Below are 11,172 nucleotides of genomic sequence, written 5' to 3'. Positions count from 1 at the left end.
TCAAAAAAAAAAAAAAAAAAAAAAGAATAAAGACACAGACATATTTGGGGTAGCATAAACTTTTAGTATCAAGAGAGACTTCAGTTTATGCCAGGCTGTTTGCAGCCAACCCCCCATGTCTTTGGGAGCACAGGTCCTATTGTTAGTGGTAATGATTGAGAAGCACTAACCTACAGATCACTGTTTTATACTGTAGTTTAGTTCTTGTTCTAGAGCCTCCCATATAAAAATAATCAGTTCCAAGCTCAGCACTCATAGCGCAGTGGTTATGGCACCAGCCACATGCACCAAGGTGGGTTTGAACCGGCCAGGGCCAGCCAAACAACAATTACAACTGCAACAACGACAACAAAGTAGCAGGGCATTGTGGTGCATGCCTGTAGTCCCAGCTACTTGGGAGGCTGAGGCAAGAGAATGGCTTAAGCCCAGGAGTTTGAGATTGCTGTGAGCTGTGATGCCACAGCACTCTATCAAGGGTGACAAAGTGAGACTCTGTCTCAAAAAATAAAAGAAAAAAAATCAGTTCCAGTAAAACAAAAGCAGGAAAAATCTCAAGAACAGCCTAAAGAGAGAGGCTTTCATCCCAGATCTGGGTTAGGTTTGAAAAGGTATCCATCTGGCAGGATATTCTGAAACTAGGATGACATTATGCTTTGTATAAAATATGCCAGATAGTGGAGAAAGGTGAGGGGGGGAAGAGGAAGAAAAATGACCATTAGAGCAGATAAAGAGAAGCCTTCGATTGAAGTAGAGACCAGATAATAGAGAGTAAGGAAGTGAAAGGTGCTGCAGTCAAGATGTGAGCTAAGTAAAGAATCCAAATAGACCTGTGGCTAAAGATGGAACTACATTAAGATGACCAGATTTTAACATTGGTAAAGCGGGACACTATTGGGGGGGGCCTGACAACAATGCAAACTTTGATAAGCAGTTCTTGATAATCAGTTCTCAACAATTATTTGTTACTATTAAAGTTTAACATTATAAAATTAACAAAAATAATATAAAACGCATATCCTGGCGAAATAGCCACATGGCAGCTGAAAACCGTATATTCCCTTCCTGTTCTCCTGTGTTCCCTAGCTTGTCATACATTCTTTCCAAAAATCGGAGCTTTTTTAAAATGCCACAGGACACAGGACAAATTATTAAAAATCAGGACTGTCCCGCCAAAAGCAGGACATCTGGTCACCTTACTCTAGAGAAGGGGGGCTACTTGTTTGTTCCAGACAGTTTGGCTCCTTCTGAGCTAATTGTCCTTGCCTAGAAGCAAGGGAGGAAGCCAGTTTCCTTCTGATACCTTGCCCAGGAGGGGAGTAGGGAGTTTACATTAGCCTTTTCATTTCAAATGAAGTTACATTAACCTCTTCATTCCCAATTAACCTTTTCAGCAGCCCTATATTCCCTTCCTTCCGCTGTTCCCTAGCTTGTCATGCATTCTTTCCAAAAATCGGGACTTTTTAAAAACGCCACGGGATGCGGGACAAATTGTTAAAAATAAAGACTGTCCCGCCAAAAGTGGGACAGTCTGGTCACCTTAAACTACATCCAGGGTGTGGTGATGACTAGGAAATAATAAGATATCTCATAAAGTGAGATAGTTTTTGCTCTTTGAAATTCTATTTAGAATCCTCATAGATTGAAATATTCCACATCTATTTTCTCAAAGCCCTCCATTCCATCAAGTTTGAGGATGAGGTAGCAGTATCATCCAAGAACTAGCGACACATAAAGATGTGAGAGAAACAGAGGAAATAATAGGGACAGGTAGGAAGGGCGGGGTTAAAATGTATAATGGGCTCAATTGAATTCAAACGATGTTTATCAAGCGCCTATTTGGGTAAGGTATTGCCCTAGGTGATGGAGGAACAGAGGTACCCCCACTCTGCTCCAGACTTCAAGGAGTTTACAGTTATCTTTGAAGATGTCTAAGAAGGAAAAGCCAATGGTAGAAAATCCAGGATCAAATGTTCAGGCTGTCCAAGTAAGAGGGCTTGGAAACCAAACAAGGCACCATTCCTGTGATGCATACTACTTGGCCCCTTCAAGAGTGGTGAGTGTCTCAGGTTTTGGTAATCACCTGTCAGGGTACATAATGGAAAAGTGGCATGGATTTGGAGAGTGACTTTTATTTTTTATTTTTTATTTTTTTTTGAGACAGAGCCTCAAGCTGTCCCCCTGGGTAGAGTGCCGTGGCATTACAGCTCACAGCAACCTCCAACTCCTGGGCTCAAGCGAGTCTCCTGCCTCTGCCTCCCAAGTAGCTGGGACCACAGGCGCCCGCCACAACGCCCGGCTATTTTTTGGTTGCAGCCGTCATTGTTGTTTGGCGGGTCCGGGCTGGGGATTCGAACCCACCACCTTAGGTGTACGTGGCTGGCGCCTTAGCCGGTTGAGCTATAGGCGCCGAGCCGAGAGTGACTTTTAAAGGTGGACATTCCGTCCCACATCCTATAACCAAAGCATTCTGTAGACCTATTAGGAAAATATTTTCCCAATATAACCAATTAAAGAAAAACACTGCTCTGATTATCCTTTTGGATCTTAATTAAATCTTCCCCTTAACAACCTGTTACAACAAATACTAGCGTGGCAGGGAGCATCTCCAAAGGCTCTCATTTATTCTGGACTAATAAGTCTTTCATTGTAGGTGTGTGATGAATATTTTGTGAATGCTTATCCCCAAATAATTAGTTGAAATATATGTGTTCAAGAGATTTTATTACCCTAAAATCACAGAGTTTTTATTTTGATTTTTCAGTAGGCATGAAAATATACAGAGGAACACCAGCAATCTCAAATTGGGGCATAATCAGAGCAAAATTCTGATTCTGAGTCTTGGACTACCACTTCTGTATCTAATGACAAGAAACCCTACTAAGAAGGAAACTATATCATAAGTAAATCTAAATTCTTCATGGCCTTTTCTCAAACAGGAATAACTTCTGGAGATGGGATCTTTCTACAGAGAAACTGATTGCAAGTGCCAGAGAGGTGCTGCAGATAGATAAGGACAAGCCATCAGGAAAGCCTGCTCTGTGTAGTCAGCCCACAGTGACGCCCACCAGTCTATAAGCCACACTCACAGATTATGCACAACATTTTAAAAAATATTTCAGGTTAATATGAAGGTACACAGGATTAGGTTACATTATTTGCATTTGTAAGGTAAAGTCCAAAGTCTGAGTTGTAGTTAAGTCCTTCGGCCAGGAAGTGTGCCATTATGCCCTACATTATACTAGAGAGATGGCAATTTACCAAGCCCTTTCTCCTAGTTCGTGAGTTTAATTGTGTTTTTCTCCCTCTCTACTTTTTTTCTTTCTTTCTCTTTTCCTTCCTTCCTTCCTTTCTCTTTCTCTCTCTCTCCTTTCTTTTTCTTCTTTTCTTTCTTTCGACAGAGTCTCACTGTGTTGCCCTGAGTAGAGTGCTATAGAATCATAGCTCACAATAACCTTAAATTCCTAGGTTTGAATAATCCTCTTGCTTCAGCCTCCTGAGTCTTGGCCTCCCACAGTGCTAGAATTACAGATGTGAGCCATCACATCTCACCTTTAATTGTGTTTTTCTCTCACATGGGCCTGTAATTATTTATTTACTAATTTCAAATTAGTATTGAGTACATGGGATGCTTGCTTTTCCATTCTAGAGATATCTAGGAGAATGTTCTCCACATTCATCCAGGTAAATACAAAAGATGCAAAGTTTCCATCTTTTTTATGGCTGAATAGTATTCCATGATATACATAGGTCACAATTTGTTAATCTATTCATGGGTTAATGAGCACTTGGGTTGTTTCCATGGATCTTTGCTATTGTGAACTGAGCTACTACAATCAACCAAGCAAATAGACAACCTTCAGAATGAGAGAAGATATTCACACTTTATGAATTGGACAAAGGGAGATAGGATCTTTCTACAGAGAAACTGATTGTGACCAGACTATACAAAGAACTCAAGCAAATCAACAAGAAAAGCGCAAACCCCATCAATCAATGGACAAGAGACATGACTCGAACCTTTTCCCAAGAAGGTGGATGAATGGCCAACAAACACATGAAAATATGCTCACCATCCCTAATCATCAGAGAAATGCAAATCAAAACCACTCTGAGACATCAGCTGACACCAGTGAGAATAGCCCACATCACAAGGTCCCAAAACTGCAGATGCTGCTGTGGGAGCAGACAGAGGAACAAATTTATGCACTATTGGTGGGATTGCAAACTAGTACAGCCTTTTTGGAAAGAAGTATGGAGAATTCCCAAAGAACTACAGGTAGATCTCCCATTTTATCCCACAATCCTATTACTTTAGGTATCTACCCAGAAGAAAAAATCATTTTACCATATAGAGATAGGCACACCATTTTCTTTCTTTTTTTTTCTTTTTTTGTAGTGTTTGGCAGGGGCTGGGTTTGAACCTGCCACCTCCGGCATATGGGGCTGGCGCCCTAACTCCTTTGAGCCACAGGCGCCGCCCTGGCACACCATTTTTAAACATGAACATTTGAATACAGCTTCCAATGTCAAAGGCAGAACCAAAACAACAGAATAAGCCATTCAGAAAATAAACACTGACATTGTGGATCACGGAAGAAAACTTTATAAAAAAAATACAAATACCCAGGGGGACAGCTTGAGGCTCCTGTCTCAAAAAAAAAAAATACAAATAAGTTCATATTCTGAGAGGAATAAGAGAAGAAAGGGGAAATGGGGGTGTGCTTTACTCTCCTGGGTTGAATTCTGCACCCCGTATAGGAGGCTGGTAGATCTTTTGGCTGTCCTTCTTCCTCCAAAAGTGTACTTTGTGGCCATGCAATTTTTAGACAAGAGATGAGGGAAACAACAGCTAAAATTCAAACATATCTTCATGTTTGTCTCTACACTCAGTGAAGTTTTGGGCAAGAGGGCTGGCTAACAGGGCAAAAGCTAGAGTTCAAATGAAGTTTGGAGATGACCACGCTTACCTGTGACCTCTAATGGTTTATGTTCAGTATGGTCTAGTAGCTGAACAATCCAGCCTTTGTCTTCTGGCCCGTCTGCAGAAACAAATACAGAATGTGTCTACCTAGGTAATCATTAGTTGATGACACACAAGCGACTTCAATTTTCATATAATAAAGAGTTTTGCAACAGCAGGACTTTGGCTTTGGGAGTGGCTTTATGTATGATAAAACTGCCCTTATCTTTTTCTTTCTTTCTTTCTCTTTTTTTTTTTTTGAGACAGGAGCCTCAAGCTGTTCCCCTGGGTAGAGTGCCATGGCATCACAGCGCACAGCAACCTCCAACTCCTGGGCTCAAGCAAGTCTCCTGCCTCAGCCTCCCAAGTAGCTGGGACCACAGGCGCCCACCACAACACCTGCCTATTTTTTGGTTACAGCTGTTATTGTTCTTTGGCAGCCCCGGGCTGGATTCAGACTTTGGGTGTACATGGCTGGCACCTTAGCCACTTGAGCCACAGGCGCCGAGCCCCTTCATCTTTTTCAATAAGCAGATGTGTTTAACGAGAAGAGCTAATCCTCTGACTTAACCCAACCTAAGTAACATCTGTACTTTGAACAGTTAAGCATGGTCACCAGCTGATGTTATCTCGAAGGGAATGGTGAGATAAGAAACACAAATCTTTTTTTTTCTCTTAACCCCTTTTCCCTCTAACTCTTGCCAAATCATATTTCAAAGTGCTGTGTGCTAAAATTAAGCCAGAGGCACAAACAAGGAGACCTCAAATCAAATAACTGGCGGCAAAGGGGAGATTCAGTAGCTTGCGGTCGCCATTACAACCACATCTACTGGAAGGTGTGTGTAGGGGGAACCCACAGAATATGAGGTAAAATGTGCAAGATTGGGAAAAGTGGGTGGTATGCTGTTTTCCTTTTCCATGGAAGAAATGAGAAGGAAATCAAAGCCTTTTCAAAAAGAAGGAAATAGACTTCTTGGCTCCTCTAACGTCAGAACAAACAAAGCATAACCAGAGATAATGCCCCACCCCCGGCTTGTCTCAGCTGCTCTCCCTTGTAAAATCAAGGGGCCATATTTCATAAAGCCTTTATATCAATAGCATATCTCCTTCCAGAATCACTTTTATGCCACAGAAAGAACTAAGTCCGAAGGGCACCAGGCTGGTCTCGCAGTATATTCTGATTTTTCTGCGCGCTTCCCAGGCTTAACACTCATGTTATATTGAATCTATGGATTCAATATATAACGAATATATTGTGTATCTGGGTTAAAAACAGTACATGTTTCTTATGAACAATAAGCCACACTTTCTATGAAAACGAGAGCAGGATTGGAGGTAAGATGCCGCAGGCCTGTGGAGGTTTGGAAGGCTGTGCCTTTGGGTCTACGACAAGCCGCACAGCGGCAGGTGTGCAGTGCCGACCCAGGAGGGGACGGCAGAGACCGACTCCCGGGAAACCCGCACAGAGAATGCGAGGTAAATGGCCATTTCTGTGTGCGTGCCCTCACATTTTAAAATGATTTCTATTCCATAACGTGCTAGGTTTCTCTGGCTGAAACCCAAATCTGTCTTCCGTCTAGGGCTGGACCAGATGCCCAGACGTCGTTTCTCCGGGCCCGGGAGGGCCACCCTCTCAAACCCTCCTGACGCGGGTCTACCCGCTGCTCTGTGAGCAGAAGTGAAATAATGGCGCAGCGCACTTACCAGTTGCCTCTGGTCAGTAGACTCCGGGCTTCCTGTACAAAGGAAAGTATTTTGGTTTGTGCATTTGTGGATGAGAGGTAGCAAAGAGACACAGCCTGTGAACAGCCTGGAAACACCTCCGGCCCCTAGTCAGATAGAGCCGGCACCGCGGGCCGGTGTCCTCTGACCCTCTGGGCGGATGGAGGCGAAGGAGCCAGGACCTTCACACCTTCCCCTCCCTCGGCAGCGCGGTCGACCTGGTTAGTTGGGGACACCGCGCAATATTCATTTCCGAAACGCTGGCGACCCGACAGAGGGTGCCCGGCCCAGGCGAGAGCCCTGGGGAGCGCCCGTCCGCGGCCGCGAGGGGCTCCCAGGTCTGCTTCCCCGACAGCAGGGTTCTCGGGGGGCCCCTCCTGTCCTGCCCCTAGGGGAGCCGTTGTCCCTGTCCAGGCGCCCTCCCCGGCCGAGCCCCACCCCCTAGAAAATTCCCTTTGTGGGGACCCCCTCCCTGTCGGGAGCCGGCTTTCCATCCGAGCGCTCCTCCTCGGAGAGAGCCCCTCTCTCTCCGAGCCCCAAGTCCTTGCGGACACCTTACCTGTGCCCAGCACCTTGGAGCCGCCTGCGCGCCTCGCCCCGCTCTGCGAGCCGCCTCCGGGAGCAGGTGTGCGCTCCCGCCCCGCCACGCCCGTCCCGGCCCGGCCTCCTCCGGCCTCTCCACTTGGCACTGCCCTCTTCCCACCCCGGCCAGCTCGCAAGGTCTCCAGTCGCCAGGCTCGCGCTTCCCTCCACGCCCCGCTCTCGGAGATGCGCCTGGCCGCTGGCACTCCCGAGGGCGTGTGCTGCGGCAGAGGCTGGCTCCTGCGGTCACCTACAACGCAATCACAGTCCCAGCAAAGGCTGTGGCTCTGAACGTGTTTTCCAAGCCGAACAGCCACCGTCAGTCGCGGATCACCCCCCAGCAAAGGAAGTCTTCGGTGGAACACGGGAATCCAGCTTCTCTAGTGTAAACTTGGAGGCTAAATGTGAGTGTCACATCCTTCCATCCATTCAACAAACCCGCCGCATGCCCGGCTGACCACAGATCTGACAGGTGGATACCACTGTAGGTGCTGGGATGGAGCTGTGAAAGAGACAAGTCCCTGTCCCTCAGCCTCCTGCCGAGGACTGCAGGACTTTCTTTGTAGTGTCACACTGTCACGATGTCCCCTGTAAGAGGTTGGCCTCGTGGAATGCTTCTGCGCTGGGAGTTTGCTCATCATTCCTGTGGACGTTAGAATTCAAGAGCTCAAGGCTCACCTCAGATCTACGGATAGGTACCTGGTCCTGGCAGATGCACCTATTAAAAACTTTCAGATCGGCTCAGCGCCTGTGGCTCAAGTGGCTAAGGCACCAGCCACATACACCTGAGCTGGCAAGTTCGAATCCAGCTCCGGCCCACCAAACAACAATGATGGCTGCAACCAAAAAATAGCCGGGTGTTGTGGCAGGCGCCTGTGGTCCCAGCTACTTGGGAGGCTGAGGCAGGAGACTCGCTTGAGCCCAGGAGTTGGAGGTTGCTATGAGCTGTGATGCCAGGGCACTCTACCCAGGGGGACAGCTTGAGGCTTTGTCTAAAAAAAAAAAAGACTACCTGAGTGCCCACCAGACTGTTAAGTGGAAGAGAAATAAACTATATCTTGTGTAAATCACAGCTATTTGAGGTTCTTGTTACATGCAGCTAAATCCATATCCTCACTAATGCAGAATATCTACCCTTCTGCTTTACACCATAAACATACAAAAATTAAAGATAAGCTTAACAAAATCTAAACATACCATTTACTTAGTCTAGTAATCACAATTTGGGGGCTCTGTTTCACAGAACTAAAGGATGATAAGAATCTAAAAGATTCTTATTATAGAATTGTTTATAATAGCAAGTATCTGCCAATATGGGAGTAGTTGAATATATTATAGTATGCCCTTTCTATGATATATTGTATGTCTCTAAGATATATTGTATTATAAAAGGATGACTTAGATTTATATTTATTGACCAGGGAAATAGTTATGATGTATTGTTAAAATTAAAAAGTTAGGCTCAGCGCCTGTAGCTCAGTGGCTTGGGTGCCAGCCACATACACTGGAGCTGGCAGTTTTGAATCCAGCCTTGGCCTGCCAAACAACAATGACAATTATAAACAAAAGTAATCGGGTATTGTGGTGGGTGCCTGTAGTTCCACCTACTTGGGAGGCTGAGGCAAGAGAATCGCTTCAGCCCAAGAGCCAGAGGTTGCTGTGAGCTGTGATGACACAGCACTCTACCAAAAGTGACATAGTGATACTCTGTCTCAAAATAAACAAACAAACTAAAATTAAAAAGTTTCAGATTAGTGAAGAATTTGCTTTTCTTTTTTTCATTTTATTGTGGTAAAATACACGTAACACAAAATTTACCCTAACAATTTTTTATTGTACAGTTCAGTGGCATTAAGAGCATTTACATAGTTGTGCAACCATCAGCACTTTCCATCTCCAGAACTTTTTCATCATCTCACACAGAAACTCTGTACCCCTTAAATGACAATCCCACATCCCTTCCTTTCTCCAGCCTCTGGTACCACTGTTCTACTTTCTGTGAATTTGACTACTATAGGTGTCTCATGTAAGTGGAATCATGCAATATTTTTCTTTTTGTGTCTGGCTTATTTCACTTAGTATAACGTTTTCAAGAGTCATCCTTATTGTAGCATTTGTCAGAATTTCATTCTTTTTGAAGGCAGTATAATATTCTGTTGTATGTATATACTACATTTTGTTTATCCATTCATCTCTTTTATTTATTTATTTTTTGAGACAGAGTCTCATTATGTCACCCTCAGTAGAATGCCACAGCAACCTCAAATTCTTGGGCTTAAGTGATTCTCTTGCCTCAGCCTCCCAAGTAGCTGGGACTATAGGTGCCTGCTACAATGCCTGGCTATTTTTAGAAACGAGATCTCACTCTGGCTGAGGCTGGTCTGGAACCTGTGAGCTCAGGCAATCTACCCACCTCAGCTTCCCAGAGTGCTAGGATTACAGATGTGAGCCACCGCGCTCAGCTCCATTGATGAACATTTGTGTTGTTCCCACATTTTGGCTGCTGTGGATAATACTGCTAGGAAACTGGTTATGAGTACCTGTTTGAGTCCCTGCTTTTACTTTTTTGTTGTATATACCCAGAAGTGAAACTGCTGGTTCAAATGATAATTCTATGTTTTCATTTTTGAGAAACTATTAATATCAGTAGCTGCACCATTTTACATTCCCATGAGCAGTGTGCAAAGATTCCAGTTTCTCCACATCCACACCAGCATTCATTGTTTTCTGTTTATTAGATAATCTAAGTCTTACTGTGGTTTTGCTTTGCATTTCCTTAATGATTAGTGAGGTTGAACATCTTTTCATATGCTTATTGGCCATTTGTATGTATTCTTTGGAGAAATATCTATTCAAGTCCTTTGCCCATTTTTGAACTGAATATTTTGGGTTTTATTGTTGTTATTGTTGAGTTGTAGTTCTCTGTGTATTTTCAATATTGATCCTTTGTCAGATATGTAATTTGAAAATATTTTCTCACATTATGTGGAGTGCCTTTTACTATGTTGATAGTGTCCTTTAAGGCAAAAAGTTTTAATTTTAATGAAGTTTAATTTATTGTTTTTGTTTATGTTCCTGTGATTTTGGTGCCATGTCCAACAAATCATCTGTGTATCTTCCTGGTGAGGAGTCTGTCAAGGTCTTTGGCCTATTTAAAAAATTGTACTTTTTCCTTAATGTTGAGTTTTCAGAATCCTTAGTATATTTTAGAAAACAGTCTTTCAATAGATAGGTCTTTCATAAATATTTTCTCCTAGTCTGTGGCTTATCTTTTTCATCCTCTTGTCAGTGTTTCTAATTTTTTTTACAGAGAAGAAGTTTTTAAGTAAATTCCAGCTGATCAATTAAGTCAAAAATTGTTCAAAGAGACAAACAAGGACATTATATATTGATAAAAGGATTAATTCCCCAAGAAGATATAATAATCACAAACATTTGCACCAAATATCAGAGCTTCAGAATATATAAAACAAACATTGACAGAATTGAAGGGAGAAATAGACAGTTCTACATAAAGTTAGAGATAACTGCCCCACTTTCAATATTGGTTACAACAAACAGAAAGTAAATAAGGAAACGTCAAACTTTAAACACTATAAATCAACCAGACCTAACAGACATGAACAGAATCCTCAACTCAATAATAGCAGAATATGCATTTTTCTTAAGGGCATGTGAAACATTTTCCAGGATAAACCGTATGTCAGGCCACAAAACAAATGTTTACTCAATTTTAAAAATATTGAAGTCAAGCAATATATCTTTTCCAATCATAATGGAATGAAACTAAAAATAACAAGAAAAACTGGAAAGGTCACAAATATGAGGAAATTGGCTCGGCGCCTGTGGCTCAAGTGGCTAAGGCGCCAGCCACATACACCTAAGGTGGCGGGTTTGAATCCCCAGCC

The 11,172-nt window shown here is 43.4% G+C and overlaps 1 protein-coding gene across 1 annotated transcript in view; it reads right to left on the bottom strand.

The window, feature by feature from the left end:
- TMEM45B (transmembrane protein 45B) overlaps positions 1-11,172 on the bottom strand; it is a 50,420-nt gene that overhangs the window by 27,811 nt on the left and 11,437 nt on the right. Inside the window, exons 2-3 of the mRNA XM_012808942.2 lie at positions 7,242-7,514; positions 4,968-5,039 (exon numbers count right to left, since the gene is read on the bottom strand). Of these exons, the coding sequence (XP_012664396.1) occupies positions 4,968-5,039; positions 7,242-7,514 (345 nt within the window). The remainder of the gene's footprint in view (positions 1-4,967; positions 5,040-7,241; positions 7,515-11,172) is intronic.

The sequence above is a fragment of the Otolemur garnettii genome, unplaced genomic scaffold, assembly GCF_000181295.1.
Source record: "Otolemur garnettii isolate 467f Iridium unplaced genomic scaffold, OtoGar3 scaffold00097, whole genome shotgun sequence".
Taxonomy (NCBI): Eukaryota; Metazoa; Chordata; class Mammalia; order Primates; family Galagidae; genus Otolemur; species Otolemur garnettii.
Note: the sequence above shows the minus strand (reverse complement) of the source record. Positions and strands in the feature narration are given on the sequence as shown.